The sequence below is a fragment of the Bombyx mandarina genome, chromosome 21 (assembly GCF_030267445.1).
Source record: "Bombyx mandarina strain Sakado chromosome 21, ASM3026744v2".
Classification (NCBI taxonomy): Eukaryota; Metazoa; Arthropoda; class Insecta; order Lepidoptera; family Bombycidae; genus Bombyx; species Bombyx mandarina.
In genome coordinates, this window is record NC_143227.1 from 9378060 (window position 1) to 9404869 (window position 26810).

The 26810-nt window shown below is 36.4% G+C and overlaps 1 protein-coding gene across 42 annotated transcripts in view; it reads left to right on the plus strand.

Moving 5' to 3' along the window:
* para (sodium voltage-gated channel paralytic) overlaps positions 1 to 26190 on the plus strand; it is an 84342-nt gene extending 58152 nt beyond the window's left edge. For 2 of the 42 annotated variants that reach the window (XM_028171900.2, XM_028171909.2), the window contains 30 exons: positions 591 to 796; positions 1456 to 1584; positions 1934 to 2025; positions 2315 to 2527; positions 3121 to 3178; positions 3661 to 3805; positions 4138 to 4302; positions 4928 to 5239; positions 8424 to 8667; positions 9171 to 9379; positions 9924 to 10032; positions 11076 to 11141; positions 12972 to 13249; positions 14030 to 14203; positions 14450 to 14612; positions 16428 to 16615; positions 16688 to 16892; positions 18931 to 19053; positions 19134 to 19249; positions 19343 to 19484; positions 19680 to 19951; positions 20044 to 20217; positions 22494 to 22616; positions 23401 to 23523; positions 23604 to 23798; positions 23882 to 24127; positions 24423 to 24693; positions 24774 to 25078; positions 25179 to 25382; positions 25495 to 26190. In XM_028171900.2, coding sequence (XP_028027701.2) covers positions 591 to 796; positions 1456 to 1584; positions 1934 to 2025; positions 2315 to 2527; positions 3121 to 3178; positions 3661 to 3805; positions 4138 to 4302; positions 4928 to 5239; positions 8424 to 8667; positions 9171 to 9379; positions 9924 to 10032; positions 11076 to 11141; positions 12972 to 13249; positions 14030 to 14203; positions 14450 to 14612; positions 16428 to 16615; positions 16688 to 16892; positions 18931 to 19053; positions 19134 to 19249; positions 19343 to 19484; positions 19680 to 19951; positions 20044 to 20217; positions 22494 to 22616; positions 23401 to 23523; positions 23604 to 23798; positions 23882 to 24127; positions 24423 to 24693; positions 24774 to 25078; positions 25179 to 25382; positions 25495 to 26058 — 5814 coding nt within the window. In that variant the 3' untranslated portion in view covers positions 26059 to 26190. Of the gene's footprint in view, positions 1 to 590; positions 797 to 1455; positions 1585 to 1933; positions 2026 to 2314; positions 2528 to 3120; positions 3179 to 3660; positions 3806 to 4137; positions 4303 to 4927; positions 5240 to 7786; positions 7856 to 8423; positions 8668 to 9170; positions 9380 to 9923; positions 10033 to 11075; positions 11142 to 12971; positions 13250 to 14029; positions 14204 to 14449; positions 14613 to 15247; positions 15411 to 16427; positions 16616 to 16687; positions 16893 to 18891; positions 19054 to 19133; positions 19250 to 19342; positions 19497 to 19679; positions 19952 to 20043; positions 20218 to 22493; positions 22617 to 23400; positions 23524 to 23603; positions 23799 to 23881; positions 24128 to 24422; positions 24694 to 24773; positions 25079 to 25178; positions 25383 to 25494 lie in introns of all 42 variants that reach the window. The other 40 variants (XM_028171888.2, XM_028171892.2, XM_028171923.2 and 37 more) reach the window with 32 other exon arrangements.
* Positions 26191 to 26810: the final 620 nt, after the last annotated feature.

Here is a 26810-nt window from a genome sequence, read left to right on the forward strand (position 1 = left end):
TGTGAATGTAAGTTTGTTTGTTACGCTTTCACGCGAAAACTGCTCAACCGATCATCATGAAACTTTGTACACATATTCTTAGAGGTGTTAGAAGCAACATAGGATACTTTTTACTAAGAAAAAAAATTTTTTTTTAGGAAAAATTAAAAAAATTGTTTGTCAAAAAATCTCAAAATTTAGCTTCTTCAACGCCATCTACCGGTTCACTAATGAAGTTCCAATCCTGAGTACTGTAAATGAAGTCCCGGGTAAAATTTAGCGTTATGCCAAAGTAACTATTCCACGCGGACGAAGTCGTGGGCAAAAGCTAGTATTCTATAGCTATAGGCTCTAGCACCCAACATACCGAAAAGAATGGTGGCTTTACGGCAGAAATATGCAAGATATAGCCGTGCAGCCTTATAATAAGTACAATTACAAATTAATTCTGGTTTTCGATGATAGTATATTGGTTTATTACGATGAGAAATAGCTCATTCTCGGCGGAATCTCTTAGTCGGCTTTAACGACACCCAAAGGAAGAGATCGGTTGTTGATATTCAAGGTAGTGGAGACGTCGCTGAAATAAAACACTTATCGTTTTGTTACAGACCTTCGTAGTTATAAGCAAGGGTAAAGATATCTTCAGATTTTCGGCGACAAATGCTCTGTGGATATTAGACCCATTTAATCCCATAAGAAGAGTGGCTATATACATATTGGTACATCCTTTGTTTTCGCTGTTCATTATTACGACAATCTTAGTGAATTGCATACTTATGATAATGCCTACAACGCCAACAGTTGAAAGTACTGAGTAAGTATTTTTGATTCTACCTCGCCATTTTCATTTTCCAATTAAATTTTTAAATATATAAAACCCATATGACGACAGAAAGAAATTACTAGGTTCTAGAACCTGTGTAGAATGCACGCTAGTTCAAATTGTTAGTTATCGGCTAGTTTTGAAATAAATTTTTATCGATTATTTAGAATTAAAGTAAATTACGATATTAGAGTTGGAATAGTTAGAGTATCGAAATATTTAAATTTATTAAAGATTACCCGTTTGCTTTAGAAATCTGTTTTAGCATTTAATTGTAACTTAAATGTCTAAAACTGAAGCAAATTTTGGAATTGTTAGCCAAAATTTTTATTATTTCATATGAACAACAAGTCATCATTGTATTTATTTTGTAGATATATTTTAATAGAATTTAATATTCATAAAATGCTATAGCATTTACAGTAATACCGGGAACATATTATTTTGGCATACAGACAACATTGTTCATAGATTGAAACTATAAAGTGCATAATAAATATTTTTCATTATTTTAAAAACTTAATAATATAGTAATGTTGATGAAAAAAAAAAATACTCCTTTGTTTCATGATGTTTTCTCTTTAGCTACCTTTGATACACGATTGTATTTTTGTCGAGTGGCGTTCCTCAGTGGAGGTGAATTTTTCCAGAGTTATCTTTACCGGGATCTACACGTTTGAATCAGCGGTGAAAGTAATGGCCAGGGGTTTTATACTACAGCCATTCACATACCTTAGAGATGCATGGAATTGGCTTGACTTCGTAGTTATAGCTTTAGCGTGAGTAGTAGAAAATTTTATTGAATTCAATGTAGTTTCTTATAAGAACCGTTGAAAAGTAGATTTAACAATTGTTAATAGTAGATTTAAAAGTCGTTATTCTTAATATGCCCTAGTTTTCAATAGAGAATTACAGCGTTTAAAAATCAATAATTTGTACTGTAAACATAAATTTGGACATGATTATTTCTAGGGACATCTGGATACAACATATTATTAGTAGACTTTCAAAATTCTTTGTACGATAAGTTTAAAGCAAAATTGTGAAAAAAAATCTAGTATTGTTTTACGTAGTGACGTAGTAGCGCGTATTAACGTAGAGTTTGTGTTTGTGGATGTTTGTTTCCAGTTATGTGACGATGGGCATAGATCTCGGAAACCTAGCCGCTCTGAGAACGTTCAGGGTACTACGAGCGTTGAAGACTGTGGCCATAGTACCGGGTAATCCTAACATACATTTCAGTAGCCGCATAGTCGTTATAGTATACGCTAATAGAGTAAAGTTTAGATGGTTAAATAATTAACGTTAGTATTGTACGCTTTGTTTTTTAATAGTCAAGTTATTGGAATTAATTTGAATGTGTCTTCCAATTTCAATTTGAACGCAAAGATCGAAATTTATTCTTTTAAAATCAAATAAAACATTAGTTACTTTGGTGAGTGATAGTCCTATCGTGAATCGATTAATAATATTAGCGTTATCAAACCAATTTTCTTATCCGTTTGACAGGCTTGAAGACGATCGTCGGTGCTGTTATAGAATCCGTGAAAAATCTCCGTGATGTAATAATTTTAACGATGTTTTCGCTATCGGTATTCGCGTTGATGGGCCTACAGATTTACATGGGAGTTTTGACGCAGAAGTGTGTCAAAGTGTTCCCGGAGGATGGCTCTTGGGGTAACCTGACCGACGAGAACTGGGAGAGGTTTTGTCAGAACGAAAGTAAGTCCAAATAAAATACTGATAAAAATAATATTCCCCGTATTTATTTTCTACCCGAAGACTCGAAAAGTCGGTTTAAGTAACCATCACGATTATGAATAATATAGATCCGCAAAGCTATAGACATGGCCTTTGCTTAAAGAACTCCGAAACTGAAGTGGCAGTATACATTTCTGAGTATACTATATATATAATAGAAAAAAAAAACTGAAAGCGTGATGATAGGTGACTAGTCTTGAACCTTTGACGTTTATATGAGAGGAACGTTTATTGGTGCTTTAATCACGACCGTAATACATTTATGGCTTTTACCCATAGAGACAAGCCACTATGTTTTTCACCGGATCTTCTCAGTGGCTCGCTATTTCGATTCGGTGGTAGATTCAGCACTGTTCTTTCTAGGACAAACGTTAGAACTTTTTTCTAGACTGAGCCTCATGAACTCACTGCTTAATCGCGGTGAAGCCAGAATATTCCCACTAAGCTACTAGTCGATAGGTAGACAAAATCAAAGCGACTCTTAAGCTTGATCATAGGAGACGTGAAAACCCATTTAAATAGACAAAACTAAAATAGCTGTGCACTTATTTTAGCTAACTGGTATGGAGAAGGGGGTGATTATCCTTTATGCGGCAATTCATCAGGGGCAGGGTAAGTTTGCTTTATTTAAAATAACTTTACAATTCTACTATTTTACAATATACGACCGTAAATACGCGTATGCTTAAGTATACTACACATGTAAACAACTGCCATGATATACAGTAAAAGACTTAAATAAAAATACGCTATTTTACTATAACTTTACAGACTGTTGTAAAGTTTAGTTGTAGTATTTGTAATAGTTCATTTAACGATGATTGTCATAATATATCAACCGAACTAAGCTGATTTAACACAAATAAAAGCGAAAGTTACTAAATATTAATGAATCATTGGCTCATCATCCATGGGCTCCGGTAGCCACTGCACACCAGGTGGGCAATGAGCTCTTCCCGCCATCTAAGCAATAAATAAATAAAAGTAACGCAAATATTTATTTTGGTGAGATAAAAAAGTTGTAGGCGAGATAATAATTGCAGAGTTCAATAGTCCAACTGTATGGAAAATTTATCGTTCTTTTCTTTCAATAGACAATGCGAACCGGGCTACGTTTGTCTTCAAGGCTTCGGCCCAAATCCAAACTACGGATATACAAGCTTCGACACCTTCGGTTGGGCATTTCTATCAGCTTTCCGTCTAATGACACAGGATTATTGGGAAAATCTCTATCAATTGGTAAGGTCATAGCGTTATCTAAGAACAAAAAGTCAGTATTTCCTAATCAATGCCCTTCAACATATCGACGCTTAAAAGGCAAACGTGACTAAGCGACAATAACTGCTTTATACATAAATGATAGGCAATAACCATATTCGATGCGCAAAAAAATATATATTTCTAGGTCTATTAAAATTATTTCAATCCTACAGCTAGGTTCGTTAAAATATATTTTTTTTCCGGTATTTCAACTTTAAATTAGTCTACTGTAAAGATCACGCATTGTCGCTTAGTCACGTTTGCCTTTCAAGCGTCGATATATTCTATATCTTACATATCCTTTATTTTAGGTCTTAAGATCAGCTGGCTCGTGGCACGTATTGTTTTTCGTAGTGATAATATTCCTGGGATCTTTTTATCTGGTGAACTTGATCTTGGCTATCGTCGCCATGTCATACGATGAGCTACAGAAGAAAGCCGAAGAAGAAGAACAAGCAGAAGAAGAAGCTTTACGGGTACAGAATTAGAATGTGACTAAGGATTAGAATTAGAATTTACTCGAATTTCGTTTTAATGACTAACAGGGTCAGTGTATTTCCAATAAATTATAGCTTGTTACCAACCAGATTAAATTAACAACGCAAATTTAACAACGTTATCGCAACGATTATATAAGCTTGACAGTATTTTATCTAAAAAATATCATCATGTGTTTCTTTTATCTAATAGTATCAATGTTCTTATTCCTCATTATTTTATTGTTATTTTTTTGGTTTGTTTTCGAAATATAATTAAGATAACTTTGTAACAAATTAAAGAATCTCAAGACTTTTTACTGGTGGTAGGACCTCTTGTGAGTCCGCGGGGGTAGGTACCACCGCCCTGCGTATTTCTGTCGTGAAGCAGTAATGCGTTTCGGCTTGAAGGGTGAGGGAGCCGTTGTAACTATACTTGAGGCCTTAGAAGTTATATCACAAGATGGATGGCGCATTTACTTTGTAGATGTCTATGGGCTCCAGTAACCACTTAACACCTGGTGGGCTGTGAGCTTGTCCACCCATATAAGCAACAAAAAAAAAATTTTAGGCGCCATCTCGATGTAAATACGTATTAAATAATTTAGCTAATTTCGAATTTTAGGAGGCAGAGCAGAAAGCGGCAGCGAGAGCGGACAAACAAGAAGCACGAGAAGCCCACGCGAGAGAACAAGCGGCGGCCGCGGAGGCTGCAGCTTACGCCGAGGCGCATCCCGCCAAGTCGCCGAGTGACTTCTCCTGTCAAAGCTACGAGCTGTTCGTGAACCAGGAGCGGGGCAACCAAGACGACAATACCCGGGAACGCATGTCCCTCCGTAGCGACCCCTTCCAGGACTCGGTGAGCACTCAGCCCACGCACAAGCCCACCGCCACCGACACGCACGACTCCGCACGACGGCCGAGGAAGGTCAGCATGGTGAGTACGCGTCGCGCTTTCACAATATCTCACTGATAACGACTCATTCAACCAAAGGCTGTCAAAGGCATTAAACATTTTTATTAATATTTCAACAAATAGTACTGTTTTTTTATTATTATCGTATTCCATATTCGAGCCGATGAATTGCCAATGTTATGTACGCCATTGTTGTCACATGCATCAGGCCATAAATTAAATAGTTTAAGTTTCTTTTCAATGTTAAATATTTGTGATGTGGCAGTACTTTTTTTTAAATAAATAAATAAATAAAAGGCTTTGTGAAGCATAGTGTGAAATATTTGAACGCAAACGCAGAACCACTATTCGGCATTTGTTGATTATTTTTATATTTTTAAAGAACGACTACGACCCTCATTCCCTATGTGTTTTTATTTGAAGAGTAGACTAATCTATATTCCAATGCAATTATGTCTTTATGTCTCAAGGTGGGCGGTGATATTGTGTTGGAATGTTGGGTTTTAGCAACCGCTTTAAATCGAGTAATCCGCCTAAAAAACATAAAAAATCAGTTATAAATTAAGATAAATAAGAGATTCGTTGTCGAAATTCGAAAAAGCCGCTTCAACGCGCCGCAATGTGCGCTAATCGTCTAAGCCTTTAGCAGATCATATTATTAATTTTAACAATGTAACTTAAATAATTTATTATTTGAAAAAACACCTTAATTAGTTTGAAATCGATAAGTAGCGTTGATGACCGACGGTGACAATTCACCATTCAATAGGCAATATGTTAGTTTAACAACGAGACTAAAAAACAAACAAATTAATGAAAAAATCATCACTGAAATCGTTTCGTAGCTACAATAGCTATCAATATACCATTATTTTTCATATCCAGACACCGGTCACAAACTCTTCATTTTATAAATTGAAAACGACAGAAATGTCATTCTTCTGACCTAGCTATATAAATTTATTTTTCTTCTAATTCTTAATGAGTCATTATCAGTCGAACATACCTTTTCAACTTGACATTGAAATTAACACCCGCTTTACATCCGAACAAGCTTTTGTTCATTGATACAAATCATCAAATCACGTGAGTTTTACTGCTCATCATCATCATAACAACAATATTGGCTCAAGTTGAAAAGAGAATTTATTTGAAACTGTGTCTATCGCTAAGCTTACATCTTCTTTTTGTCTCGATTATAGAACGATATTTTGTGCAATTGCAAATATATCCTTAAATTACGAAAAAAAAAGGGGAAATTAAAATACGCTTTATATAATCTTGTAATACAGGAAGTATTTGCAATTACGAAATAACAACCGTTTTCGACCCCTTATTTTATTTTTTAGTTTTTTTTATTTAATTTCAAGGTCAATCAATGCAAGAATTTCTTAAGCATGGTACCTGCCTAGACGCAGTTAATAATTCAGTCGTCAATTTAAATTCGAAGCGCGAATTCATATTTCATTTTATTATTTATCCTTGCTCATATTGACACGAATGTTACGTCTTATTTTCTTAATGTAGTAGTTTCTAATTTCCTCAATTAGATCTACTTAGTGGATATCTCTATTTCTATACCTATGCACGAATCGGCTCATTTTTTATTCGAACTACACTCAATTAGAATCAGAAATTGCATGCTCTGACTTCAAAATTACCTAATCTCCAATATTATTTCTAATAAACATCATACCATATCTATACGATATAAATTTACTTAATATGACCCCAAACTATAATGCCCCCAATGGATACAATATTATGTGTATTATAAATTTTATGAATAGTATTGGAGAATAACGGATCTATTGTCATGGTAGATTGTTTCTTTTGCAATTAAGTTTTATGAACGAGCCGCGCTGACAATGAACAAACATTTCTACGAACTAGAGGTAGGTTCAGTCTTAATATATCTACATAAATTTTAATATATTGTCAGTATCAAACAGTAAGGTTTATTCAGTACGTAAGTAGTAATAATTTCTCAATTTCGATAAGTGACGTGCGGAGGCTTCAGCATTTCGAACAACAAAAGAAATGTCGTCATGACTATAGATCTAGTTTGATATTTAAAACATGAACTAGTTAATCGCAACAGTGCATGTGAACCCCACATTACTTCATGTGTTTATAAACAAAAACAATTCGCTACCGCTTCTACTTAATCATCATCGCAACTTCTTTTTTTATTTATTTGACTTGCAATAAGAATTTTCTGAACATTCACTAAGGGGCATGGATTTGTTTTAAAATTATCTTTCTACTAAATTTCAATTGACACTCCATAAATATTCACTAGTCTAGATTTGTTTAAAATTCTTATTGTGTTTCTGATACAACAAAAGATCACACATTTTTTTATTTAGTCAAAATTGACACTTAAGCATTTACGTATATTAGAGTTAGCTTTGAGGCTGCTAGATTAATTTAAATTTTATTTAAGTTTGCAGTCATGCGTGCTCTGCCCTTTACCCAACTTTTAAAGGTTTTACTTTTAAAAGTAAATTATTTGCTTTAAATTCATTACAAAATTAATACATTCAAAATTTTCTTTGTGTATTGAAGGTCCCTCACCCCGAACGCATTAATAAAATCGGCCAGTTGTCATATGGGCCACTGCGCGAGGGTTCACAGGTTTGTCCATTAATCCTCATTGGTGTTTGTGCTCCCCTTCTTCTTATTATAAACCTCTCTATTTTTTCAAATAGAAAAACTGTTGTATTCTTGTCTTGTCTTTTTAGATTATACTTTCCTTTGAAATATATTAATTTGACATCTCTATGCAGCAATCCGTGGTTTTGTACTAACACGATCATTCAAAACATGTATTGATGCAATGAGGACTACAAAGCACCTATCATTTACTTTCCGTATTTCTTTATATCCTTGTAACTATCACTTTTTTTCGTAATTTTGTTTATCAGCACATGAAAGTAAATACCATTTATAGAAAGAGTAACTATGACTACTACGTAAAGCTTCAACTAAAGCCTCTGCAACCGGTTACTTAGTCAAATAGATTAACATGTCTAACATCAGGAAATTGAGAAAATCCAAAACACTAATCGATTGAATTGAGGAAAAATATGTCAGTACCTACATCGTAATATAAAATTAATAATTCAGTAAAGTTAATTTATGAAATAACTGTTTAAAAAGCGTAGCTCCAAGTCTTAGACCTAAACTGCTTTACGGCCCGCAGGCGTCTTTATCATTGCCTGGTTCTCCATTCAATTTGCGCCGTGGTTCACGTGGATCTCATCAGATGGCTCTGAGACCTAACGGTAGACCGAGATATCCTCCCGGAGGGGATCGGAAGCCACTGGTTTTGTCTACGTACCTCGATGCACAGGAACACCTGCCTTATGCTGATGACTCGAACGCTGTCACACCGATGTCTGAAGAAAATGGTGCTATCATCATCCCAGTTTATTATGCTAATTTAGGTGAGTCCTCTTTTACCGCTAAGTTTTTTTTATTGATTATTATGACTAATTTAATGATTTATTTAATTGGTGGTGGTCAGATAACACACGGTCATTCGGTAACCAACCAGGATATCCAGTATTATGGGAAGGAACCAGAGGCTGATATACATACTTATATACGTTTAAACCCCCGACAAAGAGTAAATAAAGCTGTTCTCCAAACGAGAGCTTAACAAAAATTGCAATCGAAACGACGAGCCCTTACACAGGGACACTTACTGCTGCGTCAATGATTCAGAAAATTTTATTTTGTGTTTTTTTTTCATCAATTCTTTGTGCAAAAGTATGTTAATCATTATAATTAGCCAAATTAAAAATCAAATAACGAATCACTGTAATATTCATGTATAATTAATTATTATTTAAGTTAGTTGGTTGGTTTAAGAAAAATCGTGTTAAGCCTTTTGTCAAACAATTTGATTACGGTCGAAAATTAATGAATATTTTTTCTGGATTTTCAGGATCCCGACATTCTTCATACACGTCTCATCAGTCACGTTTGTCTTACACGTCTCACGGGGACTTGTTGGGCGGAGGGAAAGCTCAAACTAAGGAAGCTAGATTACGCGGCAGGTCCGCTTCTAGGAACCACAGTGTGACGTCACAGCCTCACGCCTATCCCTTACCTAGACAAGACTCCTCACTAGCATCTAGACCCCTTAGAGAATATGTAAGTAAAAATTTGTAGTTTTGTACTGTAACTCATAATTAATTAATACTCATATTAGAATTTTTGCTGTTTTGTATGCTTTACTGGCTTTATTGCCAAAAAAGTCGTCTTAATTCTCATATCTCACGCAGAATTGGGGCTTAAATAAGCTCAAGGTTACAGGAAACTTTACTTCGAATCATAGATCAATTAAGAAAAGTCCAGAAATACCAACGTTTCCCGCGAGATGAGGGCTATTAATAATTATCTGGCTTGTGAAGCTAAATTTATCAATCGTATAACGGGTATCCTGTGTGTGTCATCATGAGATTCGATAGATATTAAATTCGTAGAACTTTTGCCCTCGTTGAGTGGGATTCTGTAGACATCACAAGGTGAAAGATTCCGTTCTTTTTAAAACATGAGTTCTAAATCTCAATCGTATTGTATTCTGTAGGTTATTTTACCATTAGGTTGGAAATCATGACTACTTTGTGGTAAAAAGGGCCAGGATGGTTGCCTGTGTGGGGTCACACCATTGATATAATTTAAAATTTATTTCCAGGAAGTAAGTACGACTGAGTGCACAGACGAAGCTGGGAAAGTTCTGAAACCATCAAGCGATAATCCGTTCATAGAATCGTCACAGCAGCCTAACGTAGTGGATATGAGAGGTGCGAACTATTATCTGTAATTTTGTTATGATATGATATTGGTGGTAGGACCTCTTGTGAGTCCGCGCGGATAGATACCACCGCCCTGCCTATTTCTGCCGTGAAGCAGTAATGCGTTTCGGTCTGAAGGGTAGGGCAGCCGTTGTAACTATACTGAGATCTTAGAACATATCTCAAGGTGGGTGGCACATTCACATTGTAGATGTCTATGGGCTCCAGTAATCACATAACACCAGGTGGGCTGTGAGCTCGTCCACACATCTAAGAAGAAAAAAAAATTATTGCTTTTATGGGTGGAGCTCATCATTTAAGGTCGGGACATTCTCTAGGGAGATAGTCGTAGTGGTTTCCCCTTGCCTTCTACGCCAGGTTTTGTTGAAGATTTTTAGTTCTTCAAGGCCCCTGTAGCGTCTCCAAAGTGGGTTTCCCCAGTTTGGGGGTCGGGTTATCAGAATCCGCCGCCCGAAACTCGGCGTTGTCAAGCTCGTTTTGCACCGAAAAAGATGGAGTGACCAAGTGTCCGAGTATCTGGACATGAGACTGAGCGACGCACTTCACTGTGCCACTGACCGCCAAAAGTGGCTATAAATTACAAAAAAAGGTCACAGGCGGGCGCATCACGATGCTCAGCAATGAGCGATCGACTAAAGGAGGAGGAGGAGGATGGGTGGAGCTCACGGCCTACCTGGTGTTAAGTGGTTACTGGAGCCCTTAGACATCTATGACGTAAATGCGCCACCCACCTTAAGATATAAGTGCTACGATCTCAAGTATAGTTACAACGGCTGCCCCACCCTTTAAGCCGAAACGCATTACTGCTTCACGGCAGAAATAGGCAGGGTGGTGGTACCTACTCGCGCGGACTCACAAGAAGTCCTACCTACCACCAGTATAAATTTCCGTTAAAAATTCTATGGGTACCTTCTCTACTCTAAATACTCTAGTGTGTTATCACGTCATCCGTCGAAATTACTCCGACGACATTATCCAGCTGAAAAACTCAACTAATTCGTCAAAATTAAAGTAAAATTATTTTATTTCAGACGTAATGGTATTAAATGAAATCATTGAACAAGCTGGACGCCAGAGTCGGGCGAGCGAACAAAACGGTACGATTAAATATATCTATAAAAAATATCGATGTTGTTTTTGTGACAACACTATATTCGTTCGTATTTTATTCAGTGTTCAACGTGATTGATTTTGCTTTTTTTATATTATTATTATAATACATTCAATAACCACACAATACAAAAACACACTACACGAAACAGGTATTTGCTCATTACGCAAAAAAGGCATAATTGGCAAAGTTATAAATCGTTTGTGGATGTCATTTATTGGTAGGAAATAATAATTTTAGTACTGCACTCACAAAATACGACTCTCCACTATTCATTTTGCACAAGTTTTATACACTATAGTAACACTATAGTTAAGTCGTTTTTTTTCAATCATAATGATAATATAAAAGTATTTTATAATTTTGATGCATTATAGCGCACTATGAGTTCCCTTGTGTCGACATATTTTCTTATATTAACTAGGAGCTGGGCAAATGGTAGTAATGGTCGATTCATTGGGATGCTTATAAAACATTCACATCATACCTATGTCTTCTAAACAAACTCCTCCGCATGAATCCCGCGTTTATATCATTTGGAAATGTATACAAAGTTTCCACCACATTTAAGCGAAAATAGCATCGGCCTAAGGTTGCATCATCAGTCAGGTTTATCTCACATAGATGAGCCCTAATGCTGAAATATTTAAGCTGACTTTATACAAGCGTTTCGCTTTACTGATTTAAATTTTAGTAATTCTTAGGTATACTAAAACGTTTTGGTATCACTGCCCTTGGAAACAATAATGCAGTCTGTTTTAGCGAGCAGGATAACCGGTATTCTAAAACATCTGAAACTAGAACTGTATCTCTCAAAATGAGCAAAGGTATTCACTATAAAATCCCATAGACACAATCCACTAAGTTTCTCACCGGACCTCTCAGTGGGTAGTGATTTCGATCCGATGGTAGATTCAGTAAAGCACTGTCTCTTACTAAGGCCAGTGTTAGCAATTTTCTCAGGTTTAGTCCATGAGCTTATCTACCGGTCCGTGAGTAGTTGGAATATCCCCCCAGACTACCAGCGATTACGTAGGGTAAAAAAAAATATAAAATCCCAAACCCAAAATAACTGAAAACATGTTTTAAGTAAACCACAATTCTGCACTGACACTTAATGTGAACAGGCTCATAAATATCAATTGTTCAATGGCTATAGCATGCATTATTTTGCAAACCCGTCCTAACCGTGACATTAGATCTAGATTGCATTTTTTTTAAACAAGACATTATTATAATTATTGTCACTATGTAGTTTAAAGTAATTATCCTTTAAGAACATCATCTATGCCTTTGCTATACTAAGCGTGATCGAAAGGTAGTTCAGAAATAAGCTGTAATATTATTTGGTCGATATTCATATTTTTTGGCTCCAGACTATCATTGCAGACAATTTGATATAAACTATGACAATTTCATAGCATAGACAAAGCAAATAGTTAAAGCTTTTCACAAATAAGAATATTAGTATAATTCATAAAAGAGAAGACCTGCACGAATTACCTAGCACTGTTTAAAAAGAGTACTGATGTTGAGTGCTCACGGTAAATATCAGCAAAGAGCTTGCCAGCACTTCATAGAACTGGTTTGTGCATCCATCTTGTAGTAAATGACAACCAGAAAAGCAACAAAAAATATGGATATTGTAACATCAACTAAAGTTTTAATTAAACTATATATTTATAACAGTATACCTTGTTATTTGTGAAGATCTCTCTGGTATCTCACTTCTAAACTTAATAATGAGCGAATACTAACAAAAATATTTCTTTGTCTTCAACACACAAACACACTGCTGGTAAACGGGACGCAACAGTGTCAGTGTACTACTTCCCAACAGCCGAAGACGATGAAGATGGACCCACATTTAAGGAGAAACTACTCGATTGTCTAATGAAAGGAATAGACTTCTTCTGTGTGTGGGACTGTTGCTGGTTGTGGCTCGAGTTCCAAAAATACGTAGCGCTGTTGGTGTTCGATCCATTCGTCGAGTTGTTCATCACCCTCTGTATTGTTGTGAATACACTATTTATGGCTCTGGACCATCATAACATGGATAAAGACATGGACAAAGCGTTAAAAAGCGGCAATTATGTGAGTACCTAATCTAATTTTAACACGTTGAACGCCATATGAAAAATCGATTATTTTCATTCAGGCCACGGTGCTCACTGGTGAGACTTATCTTACTGAACCATTCGGGCCATGAGGGTCACCCGTGAGCCGCTGGAGTGTACCAACGTAAACGCTTCCTTATAAGCCACATGCAGCTATCAAACAAAACGCGTATCGAAGTGAGCCGCGTGGCCCTTTAGCCGAACAGAACGGCGTGGTTTTCAAATCAAACAGAAGCTTGTAGTTTTTATTAAGGTTATAAGTCTTTTAAAATATATTAAAAACTAAACGGTAGAACTTTACTGATGGTAGGACCTCTTGTGAGTCCGCGCGGGTGGGTACCACCACCCCGCCTATTTCTGCCGTGAAGCAGTAAAGCGTTTCGGTTTGAAGGGTGGGGCAGCCGTTGTAACTATACTTGAGACCTTAGAACTTACATCTCAAGGTAGGTGGCGCATTTACGTTGTAGATGTCTATGGGCTCCAGTAACCACTTAACACCAAGTGGGCTGTGAGCTTGTCCACCTATATAAGCAATAAAAAAAAGTCGCTAATTTTTATCTTCCGTGCAAATTATCGCATTTTATAATTTTATAATGAAAACCTCAAGTTAATAAAAATGACTGATTCCCTGATTTTGGCTTGGCCGGAATGCTATTATAGTATGTTATGCCCGCCGTTGGGACGAAAAGCGTTCAACGTGTTAAAAGTAAATCAAATAATGTTTCTCGTTTTAAACGAATCAAGTTTAATTTTTCAGTTCTTCACGGCGACATTCGGCATAGAAGCAACACTAAAATTAATAGCAATGAGCCCGAAATATTATTTCCAAGAGGGATGGAATATTTTTGATTTCATTATTGTGGCCTTATCACTGCTTGAATTGGGGCTTGAGGGTGTTCAGGGTTTGTCGGTATTACGATCGTTTCGTTTGGTAAGTGTTATTCTTAATTTTCCTTTGCTTTGTGGACACACTAATAAATTTTCATTATTACAGTTTTTAATAACGTATTTAATCCCAAACTAGCATAAGAGGTGATAATATGTAACCCCTCATTGATAAATTATTCTTTCCAATTATTTAACAATGTGAATCTTCTTGTAAAAGTTCTGATTTTATCCTTTGTGGACATTTATATCTGAATATCATTAACGTGTAAATGTGATAAAATATTTTCAGCTACGTGTATTTAAACTGGCCAAGTCTTGGCCGGCGCTAAACCTTATTATATCCATAATGGGTAGGACGGTGGGAGCTTTAGGGAACTTGACCTTTGTACTTTGCATCATTATATTCATATTTGCGGTGATGGGAATGCAGTTGTTTGGGAAGAACTACACAGGTTCTAATTTAAAAAAAAATTTAGCATCTCTAATTAAAGAACTAAGCTTCATTATTAATTATTCAGCTTTACACTCCGAAACTTTTACACTGGGCTTGACAGAACATTATATTTACAAGGGACTATCGGTCCACGCTGTGGCTTTATAACACGGAATGTGGCTCAGAAACACTAATGAGCCTTATAAAAAAAACACAGTTATAAAGCTATACCACGCAGCTTCAAATCATAACTTAAGCTTTGCATCGAGTAATATAGATGACTTGCGGCTTTGCTTCCCAAAGAGAATTGACGCATCAAGTCGCAGCTGATGGGATCTATGTCGTTGCTAAAAATATTAGGCTAATACGCAATATAAAGTACAAATAAATGATCGAAATAAAAACAATAGCTCTCACGATAGCTAAAGGAAAAACATATATCCCACTCATCCGAAATATGTCAAAGCACATTATTAGGGACCCAAGCACACATTCGCTAGAACATAAAAATACTCTGGAATCACTTTTAAAACGGGGGCTCTATTCCAGTTTTGTAAGTGATTTGAGATCTGTGAAGGGATTTTCGCAGTAGCATAGGTGAAGCGCCGGTAAGCGAGCTTGTGTGACGCCTTGTTTCACAATTTGTAATTGCAGCTTCGAGTATTCAAATTGGCAAAGTCATGGCCGACTCTTAATTTACTCATCTCTATAATGGGTAGGACAATGGGTGCCTTGGGCAACCTGACCTTCGTATTGTGCATCATTATTTTCATATTTGCGGTGATGGGTATGCAACTGTTCGGAAAAAATTATGTCGGTAAGTGTAATTGGTGGGAGTGTTGCATGATCATTGGTGTTTGATTGGAATTGAAAAATTACGGCGAAGCCCGGTCTTTTATCCAATAAATGAACTTCAGCATTTATTGAAACTTTGTTCTTAACAATTTTATTATATGTATGTTTATGGCTTTGTTTGGTTATGATTTGGTGTTGCCCGATATCGTTGGCACTTGTTACCTTATTGTATGTACTCTAAGGGTAGTTGCTGAATTTCTATTCAACAAAAAAATCGATTCGCTAAATAAGTATATCTATATATATATTTTGTGTTGAAGTTCTTTTAATGACACATTTTAACTTTATTATGCAGACTTAATTTGTTCAAACAAGATTATCGAGCATCGAAGTCGGGCTTGCCGTTTAATTTAAATAGTGGATATTGTGTTTATGTGCGTCACACTGTTGTGTTTATGTTAGACTGTTGTGAAAACTTAATGTTATTTTCAAGTAAGCGTCATTCCTATGAATAAAATTCGCTTCCTGTATTGAAGAGGCCATATAAGAAGGCGCGTCACTTGTGAAACTCAATGCTGGCTTCTATCTAATTTCATCTTACTCTTACAATGCTTCTTTTATTACATTAAGCCTTCTCCAAAACATCATAAAAACGCTATTAGTAATTATTTACTTAAAGTAACTAGAATATAAACTACAATTGTGTCGCATGTCGTAACAAGAACAATTAACATGAAGCTTTAATTATAATGATTTAATGTTCGATGTCTGCACGATAGTTTGCCTTAGTACAACACGGTAGAAATGCATTTTCCTATTCCTTTACTTAAATGTGAAACTAAGATAAAGTAAACCGAACGTAAAGTAATTTCTATGTAATTATCTCTAAGTATTCCTCTCTTGTCAATTAAAAGTTTAAAAATTGAAAAAAAAGAGTAAATTTAATTCAAACATTTATTTCGATTAACTTTGTTCGATTAAACTCAGATTACAAAGCTTCTTGTAATCATTTTTAAAAATTCCGTAATCGTGTATGCAGATTACGTAGACCGGTTTCCTGATGGGGACCTTCCTCGGTGGAACTTCACGGATTTTATGCACAGTTTTATGATCGTATTCCGAGTGCTATGCGGAGAATGGATAGAAAGCATGTGGGATTGTATGTTGGTTGGAGATGTATCTTGCATACCATTTTTCTTGGCAACCGTCGTTATCGGAAACCTTGTGGTTGGTATAGTCAGAATTTTTTTTTCTGTATTAAATATATTCATAAGCTAATAACTCCCATTTATATCGTAGGTACTGAATCTCTTCTTAGCCCTGTTGCTCTCGAATTTCGGTTCCTCGAGTTTATCAACCCCAACAGCTGATCAAGACACGAACAAAATCGCGGAGGCTTTCAATAGAATATCGAGGTTCATTGACTGGATAAAACGGAACGTCGCAGACTTCCTCAAGCTACTGAAAAACAAACTCACCAATCAGATAGCTATACACGCTCCCGGTAAGCCAATATTTTTTTATTGCCAGTCGTTGTGGCATGTTGATGTTAAATTATGTTGACAATTTATTTTTAATTTGTTTACTGTGAAATTCCAACTTAAATAATTTCATATTTCCGACTGCTATCTGCACGTTGACTGTAATAAGTAACATCAACTCTACCTTAATCAACTGATATTGGCTCCTATATCTAGGTTGCCAAAACTTGTGCACCTTCCTTAGTATATCTATCTGAATAATTATCCTAAACAAATGCTGTGCATGATTAAAGCGTGTGGAAATTACAGTTTATTGTTTAATATTGGTATTGACGAAGTATTCCTTTTAACGTTTAAAATTAAAAGTTATTTTTAATTGTTACTGGTGATCGTATTTTTATGTGTACATTGTGCGTTGCCTGTACCCTTAGTTATCCAAGTGTAGATTACAGACCCCGTAATTAATGTTGTGTGGAAATTCCTCATTAATCGTTCTTGTAATTTATCATTCCAAGTTGTAAGCTGTGGTTTTTTTTTCAGTTCAAGTGTCTTAGTTACTGTGCTTGTATTTATTTATGAATGTTTGTAGCTTTGTGTGTGTATGTGTTTTATGTGCATGTAAATTATGTAATCAATCAACATGTATATCTGTATCCTCGTTATTATTTACAACGAAGATAAGTAAACCTTTTTTTTTATATTTGTATATTGTTGCTTAAATGTAATTCATATAAGTCTAGATTACGAGTTACAATAAAAGAAATCATCTAAGTCAAGAAAGTAATACAGTCAAAATCTGTTATAACGACACCGAAGGGACTGCTCATATTCAGTCGTAAAAACCGATAGTCGTAACAATATGTTTAATGTGTATCGTGCAAGTACAAACAAATCGATAGGGAATTATTGGAAAAATATATTTACATAATGTGCAATTTTTCTTCAATATTAATTTGTTTTCTTTTTCTTTGCGACATTTTGAAAGTTTCACGAATAACTCCACAAAGTTTTGGTGCGTCTTGTGTATAAGTAATAAACTAACTGAAGAGATATGAAGAAGCGGTCTTTGACTCTACTGCATGCACGTGTTTTGTTTCTAAGAATTAGAAAAGACCCTACACTAAACGAAATCCTATTGTTTTCTTTCCTGATTTCAATAGCCATTGAAGACAAATGTGGATACCTATTCAAATTGTTTACAATACAGCTTAGCCGGTCGTTCTAACAGATCTAATTCTCCGAAATATTAGTTAAATGTGGTCGTTTTATGTTTTTTTTTGTTTTTTCATCAACCTCAAAAACAATTTAGTAACAACAGCAAATTACCAAAAGTTAATTTTATGTACACATTAAGAAAGTATCTGTTGATTTAGAAAACATAAGATATTTAATGATTATGACAATATGTATGTATACAATATCGTTTTTTTTTAATTATACAAAAAAACGCTACATACTTAATAAATTGGTTTAAATAAATACTATTTTAGCAAAAAAAAGTAGTATTTTGTGTTTTAAATAAAATAAATTCAAACGATCCTATGAAACAATAATAAAAAGGACGATAAAAAAATACTTGTCTTGTAAATTTGCGTTTTTCTCGTAGGCCCGTCCGGGTAGATACCACTAATCTGCCTAATTCTACTGTGAAACAAATATGCTGGTTTGAAGCAAGAAACAGCAGGTTTCTTGGCAAGTCAAGTTAAAAAGCGTCTTAAAAACACCTTAAAAATAAAATTCATAATTCTCATGCATAAAATACAATCTCAGCTTTTCCAATGCAAACATTTAATGTGTGTATTAATATTAAAAATGTATGTAATGCTTTGTATAAGAATCTTAATTCATATTAGGTACACACGCTAAATAAAATCATCTGAATTTTTGTCCGTAATATTTTTATGCCAATTTATGAATCGTGTAAAACAGTCTCTAAGTTCATTCGTACTCTGGTCTGATTTCTATGCTTGGATACTACGATGACGCAACGACGCACTTTGGGACACATTACCCGACATGTAGGCTTAAAAGCCGCTTTGTGTGGTCGCTGTGTCTCCTCAGAGCGGGTCGACAACGAATTAGAACTAGGAACTGACCTCGATGACGCCGTACTCTATAAAGACAAGAAACTCAAAGATCAAGTCGAAGTGGCTATCGGAGATGGAATGGAATTCACAATACCAGGTAACGTATATTCTCCTGTTATAGATATTGTAAATTAACAGTACCGACAAAAACTATTAATTATAAATTTTCAATTTAAGGTGACAATAAATACAAAAAAGGTAAAATTTTGATGAATAACATTAATGCAATAACAGATAATCACAGGGACAATAGATTAGACTGTGAACTGAATCATCATGGATATCCTATTCAGGTGAACACCGAAGCATTGCATTTCATTTCATTTTGATTTTAGCTTTACAATAATTTTAATTTACTGACTTATGTTATATACTTACATGTTAAGGATGACGACACTATAAGTCAAAAATCTTACGGTAGTCACAAAATAAGATCATTCAAGGATGAAAGTCACAAAGGATCGGCCGATACGATAGATGGAGAAGAAAAGAAAGATGCAAGCAAAGAAGAACTTGGACTTGAAGAAGGTAGTAATTTAGGTATACCGGCTGTAAAATATTAGTTTATTTTTTGAAATTCGATCCATTTATTATTCCGTTTGTAGAATAAGAATATAACATAAAAAATAAGTTGCAGGAGATAAACATTGCTTAATTTTAATTAAACAACAAAATAAATATCAGAGAAAGTTAAAAAAACACAATATGTTTTTTTTTGTTCAGAATTGATTGAGGAAGACGAAGAGGGCAAACTTGATGGTACTTTAGGTAAAACGGATATAAAAGTAGGGGCCGACGAAGACGTTGTTGATGATACACCAGCCGATTGTTGTCCGGAGCAATGCTATCAAAAGTTTCCATTTCTTGCTGGAGACGACGACTCGCCTTTTTGGCAAGGCTGGGGCACTCTTCGGCTCAAAACGTTCAAACTCATTGAAAACACTTACTTTGAGACTGCAGTTATTACCATGATTTTACTGAGTAGTTTAGCATTGGTAAGTGTTTACACTATTTTGAGTTCAGGATATATCAACCAGATAAAATCACCAAACAAGTTGTGAATTTAATTTATCATCGGAAATTTCAGGCTTTAGAAGACGTACATTTACCACACCGTCCAATACTTCAAGACATTCTTTATTACATGGATCGTATCTTCACTGTTATATTCTTCATTGAGATGTTGATCAAGTGGCTTGCTCTCGGATTCCAAAAATATTTTACTAATGCTTGGTGCTGGCTTGATTTCATCATTGTGATGGTAATTTATACCTTGTTACTACATGTTCTAGACACAGTACTATTTTAATCTTTCATAGATTTGTTACAGGCAACAAACATTCACGTACTAAAAAACAAGAAATGTTTTCTATGTACGCGTAATTTACTTCGATGATTATGTCGAAATCAAGCAAAATTAAAGAATAACACTTTCAATTGAATGTGTAATTATATCTTTGTAACTTGTAGAAATTTAGACATAAGTTATATACAGGGTGTAAACGAACTGTTCCCAAAGCCGAAACTACAATATACTACTAACCTAACGCAGACCAAACACAATATGAGAATTTTAACTATAAATACGTTTGATTTTGGTAACTTCATTTATTATCTTGAACCATCAACGAAACAGCTGGCAGATGTGCACTACGGTCCCTCGTATACTAGACGCACGCCGTACCCAATTTATTTTTTATTGTTTTATATTGTTATATATTTAAATTTAAAAAAGCATTAGTATTAATATATAGTGTCCCACAATTGGTATATCAAGCCGAAACGTGGCTATTGTATCAACAATGTAAATCACGTTGAAAATTCCATAAAATCTAAGTCATAATTAGTAGATTCATACAAAAATTTATTTACTAATTGTTTCAACTTTTCGATGCCCTTGCCCCTTGCGATAGCCCTGAAGTGGTGTTAAGACGTTCATTGAATTAAACGCCTCTTAAAGAGTTATGTTTAAGTGCACTTTATTCCGAAACTTTTTGCTTGGAAAAAAATTGAAAATTCGAAGAATGAAATTCTTCGAATAGACTATTCTCATAGAAGACTATCCACAATTTTTGGCTCGATATACCCTCGATATGTCCTACACATAAGAAAAAGTTTTTTTTAAAGTATTATATTAAAAATCACCTGCCTTACATACCGGTCTTCGATTTCGGGAACTATTCCAATACACCTGATGTATAGTTAAGAAAATTTAAACGATAAGTGGTGTAACGTTAGTTATCGCTCGTAAACCACGGAGCGGTCATGGCTGGTGCTGACGACATCCCGGCGTTTCGTTCGATGCGGACTTTACGTGCCCTGCGTCCGCTCCGAGCGGTCTCCAGATGGGAGGGCATGCGCGTGAGTAGGCGCCCTCACGCCCGACGAGCGCTATCGGTGTCGGTAAAGTTGCGCTGCTCATACAGAACGCACTACGCTCAACTTTGTGCTTAGTGCGAGTTTTTTAGCGTTCTCGATAGCGTAAAAGCTAGCTCATATTTGTAGGGAATAGGATCGTTTGCCTACCTCAGGTTTAACCCCCTGAGCTCACCTACTAGTTAAAGTGACGCTGATATAGCCTCTCAAGGCTATCAGCTTAAGCAAGAAAAAAAAATTGCCTACGTTTGCCGCTAGGGGCGCTGTTCCGACTGCATACAAAACTGGGTTAACTTTTACGCTATCGAGAACGTTGAAAAACTCGCACTAAGCACACAGATAGCAATTATATTAATTGTATATAATATAATTAATTAGCGGATAATGAGCAGCGCAATTAAAGGTGTGCAGCTTTGTCTGTTCGATGTCCGTTGAAGCTGAGACTCCGATCGGCCTCACATAGCTGCCTCGAGCTCTCGATGTCGTCTATGTCTGTTTGTGGATACCGCTTCTAAGTGTCTTTTAACCCACAATTCCCGCTACTACTATATACATATAAAGTAGGACATTAATCTAAAGGCAACTTGTATATCTTTTCCCCGAAACTAAAACATGTGCATGAGACACAAAATCTAAATTAATGTACGCGCTGGTGTTCAACGTGCCGTTTTCATATAAGAATCCTGAAATTGTTCAATTACATAAGATTACTTCTAAACGTTATAATATATAGGTAATTCTTATTTATAATATTATTTAAAACGTTTACTTATATGGAAACAGTACATTTCCTGATACCTATGTATGCTATTTACGATTTTAAGAAACCTGCAGACCACAATAACGTTTGAAAGTACCTGTTTTGTTACCAATGCATTATGTAGATTTTCTTTATTCCAAGACATCGTCGTGTCGTTGTTACCCATATTTGTTAACATTTGTCTGTCTTCACAATACAAAACACAGTATATTCTCTTAGGTTAGTTTGTCGGTCGTTAGTCTTCTTCCAAATCGAGGACATAATCGACACTGATTTGTAATACATGGTTATATGAAATGTTAAACTTAAAAATTTTACAGAGTCGGTAAAATCGTCATATTCGAGTAAGAAAACGTCCGTAACTTGTATTTATTTCAAAATGAAACCGTTGATTTCATCAGGTCTCGCTTATAAACTTCGTAGCGGCGCTTTGTGGTGCCGGAGGCATTCAGGCGTTCAAAACGATGAGAACACTGCGCGCACTGCGCCCGCTCAGAGCCATGAGCCGCATGCAGGGCATGAGGGTACGTACCACCCTGCGCGCGTTCTCGACCCCTTCGCTCATCCACTATACATCGCTCCACATTACAACACACATCTAGAGACATTTCTTTCATTAAATATTCCACTTTACGTCCGGACTACTTCTTTCCTACTTGACATAATTTCATCAAAAACATACTTATTAATTTCGAGTCAGAAAAACGTCACCGGTAGTAGTCGTTCTATCGAAAATCGTTATGAAGTCGTCGATGGCACCCTTTGAATGGCTTATAAATAAATATCATCTCCATTGGTCATATTCCTGTTTTAACAATCGATCGGATTATTTCGAAAGAAAATTCATTTTTTGGTCTACTTTTCCTATTTGGATTCTTTAGCTAGATTAGTTTTTAGAGTTGTAAATTTCATAGTTAATTGGAATGTTTATTAGATTTTGCACCTTAGATGTTTCTTCTTCTCGTAACAACGTCGTACGACAACTTGCATGCGTTAGCTATGTTTTGGACTAAATTATTTCAGAGGTAAGATTATAGCATCATTAAATCGCTTTACAAATTTGCTTAATGTTGTGGCACTGTTATGTAAACGTTTGTATGCATATTAGACACGGCATCTTACGCTATCTTTAAAACATACATTTATTTGGATCACAAAAAAGTTTGAAACTTAAAGCTTTCTAAAAAAATACATAAATACACTATAAATAATTGCACTCACACATAAAGTCTTAAATTTTATTAAATACGTTATCAAAATTTTCATATTTTTTTAAATTGTCATTTTAATGTAATTTTCCTTATCCAGGTTGTTGTGAACGCCCTGGTACAGGCAATTCCATCCATCTTCAACGTACTCCTTGTATGTCTAATATTCTGGCTCATCTTCGCCATTATGGGTGTCCAGCTCTTTGCAGGAAAATACTTTAAGGTACCAGTGAATACGATAAACTTACTTAAATAAAAATATCACTTTTGATATAATAATAATTCTCATTTTATCTGTTTCAGTGCGTTGATATGAATCACACCACTCTAAGTCACGAAATTATTCCGGATAAAAATGCATGCACCTTAGAAAACTATACATGGGAAAATTCACCAATGAACTTTGATCACGTGGGTAAAGCGTATTTATGTCTCTTCCAAGTGGCAACATTCAAAGGCTGGATCCAAATTATGAACGATGCAATTGACTCTAGGGAGGTCAGTTAATTTCAAATTAATCGACGAGCACCAAATTTGATTAAAAATTGCATTTTAGTCTGCAACTGAATATTACGTTTCAGGTGGGACGTCAACCGATTCGAGAAACTAACATATACATGTACCTTTACTTTGTGTTCTTCATTATATTCGGTTCATTCTTCACTCTCAATCTGTTTATCGGAGTGATCATCGACAACTTCAACGAACAGAAAAAGAAAGCCGGGGGCAGTCTCGAAATGTTCATGACTGAAGATCAAAAGAAATACTATAACGCCATGAAGAAAATGGGATCTAAAAAGCCTTTGAAAGCGATTCCAAGACCAAGGGTATAAATGACAATTCATAATTTATCGTATTTCCAAATGCCTAACCGTCTTGTACTTTTTTTTTCCCTACCTATGCTGATAGAGCTAGATATGCTTGAGATGCTCTATTTCAGCTTCAAACTAACATGTAGATGAGCTCACTGAACTCAAACTGGAAATGTTACTAACACTGGCCCTAGCAAGAGCCGTGCTTCGCAGAATCTACCCCCGGATAGAGTCACTGAGAAGATCCGGCGAAAAACTCAGTGGGCTGTGTCTAAGGGTTCGTGTACTCATGACATCTGTTTGCTTACAGTGGCGACCACAAGCAATCGTGTTCGAGATAGTCACTGACAAGAAGTTTGACATGATTATCATGTTGTTCATTGGATTGAACATGCTCACGATGACATTGGACCACTACCAGCAGTCGGAAACGTTTAGCGCCGTCCTCGACTATCTCAATATGATATTCATAGTGATATTTAGTTCAGAGTGCCTATTGAAAATATTCGCCTTACGTTATCACTATTTTGTTGAACCATGGAATCTTTTCGATTTCGTCGTAGTTATGTTTTCTATTCTTAGTAAGTATATTTATATGACTTACTTTAAATTGCGTTTACAATAAACCATTATATACATTAAACACTTCCGTTTTTTCTAGGCTTGGTGCTCAGTGACATTATAGAAAAATATTTTGTATCTCCTACGCTACTAAGAGTGGTTCGAGTAGCAAAAGTTGGTCGAGTCCTTCGACTCGTGAAAGGCGCTAAAGGGATACGAACGTTGTTATTCGCTTTGGCTATGTCGCTGCCGGCTTTGTTCAATATTTGCCTACTCTTGTTCCTGGTCATGTTTATTTTTGCCATATTCGGCATGTCATTCTTCATGCACGTTAAAGACAAAGGTGGTCTGGACGACGTCTACAACTTCAAAACATTCGTGCAGAGTATGATTTTACTGTTCCAGGTGTGTATTTTAAATCTATTATTTACTTAATAATATTGGTATGGAATTTATTTAAGATATCCAGAATACTAATTTTCACTTAATTAAAACTAATTTTCAGATGTCAACGTCTGCCGGTTGGGATGGAGTTTTAGATGGTATTATAAATGAGGAAGAATGTGATCTTCCCGACAACGAACGAGGATCGCCAGGAAACTGTGGCTCTGCTACTATAGGCATAACTTACCTACTATCATACCTTGTCATTTCTTTTCTCATCGTCATCAACATGTACATCGCCGTCATTCTCGAGAATTACTCTCAGGTAATTTAATTTATATTTGATTTAAGATTTTAGTTGTTGAATATTATAAATATCTAAAACAGTAAACAATAAAATTGTAACACATAATGTATTCCATTATTTACACCATCAGGCAACAGAAGACGTGCAGGAAGGATTGACAGATGACGACTACGACATGTACTACGAAATCTGGCAGCGGTTCGACCCGGACGGTAGTCAGTACATTAGATACGATCAGCTCTCAGATTTCCTTGACGTCTTGGAACCGCCATTACAAATCCACAAACCTAACAAATACAAAATTATATCGATGGACATACCGATATGTCGCGGCGACATGATGTTCTGCGTCGACATTCTCGACGCACTGACGAAAGATTTCTTCGCTCGAAAAGGGAATCCCATTGAGGAGACGGGTGATTTGGAAGTGGGTCGTCCTGAAGAAGCGGGCTACGAGCCAGTGTCGTCGACGCTGTGGCGGCAGCGCGAGGAGTACTGTGCGCGACTGATACAGCACGCGTGGCGACGGCATCGGCGTGCACACGAGGAGCCCGAAGTGGGCGGCGGAGCGGAGGGTGCAGCCACGGCCGTGTTGCTGGACGCCGTGACCCCTAACGGTCACCGCGTGGTTCTGCAGGGTGGCGGCGCAGCCCCCCGACCCCCGGAGCCCGCGCCACCACCCGCGTCCGTCTGACCCACACTGGCGCTCGCGCTGCTGCCCGCGCTCGTCGACGACGCGCCGCTGCCGCTGCCCGCACCGCTACCAGAGCTCTTGAGCCCACCCAAGCGCACTTAATTATTTTTTACGCTAGACAATTTGCGTGTACATACGTAGAGTGCGTCGGCGGGCCGCAGGCGAGCGACGCGGCGCGAGCCGGCGCGACTTGCCGCTGCGCGTCCGCGCCGTTTATTTCATGGACGTTGTTCTTTCGCGATTAGAGACGTTGTAAGTGTCGACAGGAGTGTTTTGTGTTCGCGTGGCCGAAGCTTCAGTGACAGTTTGTTTTGCGACTGTCGTCTGCGCGTTTACCGTAATCTGTGTTCCGATTCGTATCCGTTCGTGAGCCTGCGTCGATTCAGAAGACATTCCAGTGAGAGAAGCGTATCGACCGGAGAGAATCGTTTTCGCAAGGTGCCCTTTTTTAATTCAATGAATAGTGATTTATTGTAAGGTATTGGATAACTTGAAAAACTAAAAGCTTATTTTTGTATTTAATAAATATCACTCTACATTATGAAATTCTAAGTCAATGTTAAATTAAAACGTCAATGTACCGAAAAAATTGACAACGATTATGTTTGATATCATTTTTCTTCCCTGAAATGGTGTCGAACGCGATCGTAATTCCAGAAATAAATGGACAGATTACAGCCGTTACATCTGAATACGTGACGGTATATTTCGACTTCGTTTTGAACAAAACCCCGCTGGCCCTGAGTGCGCCT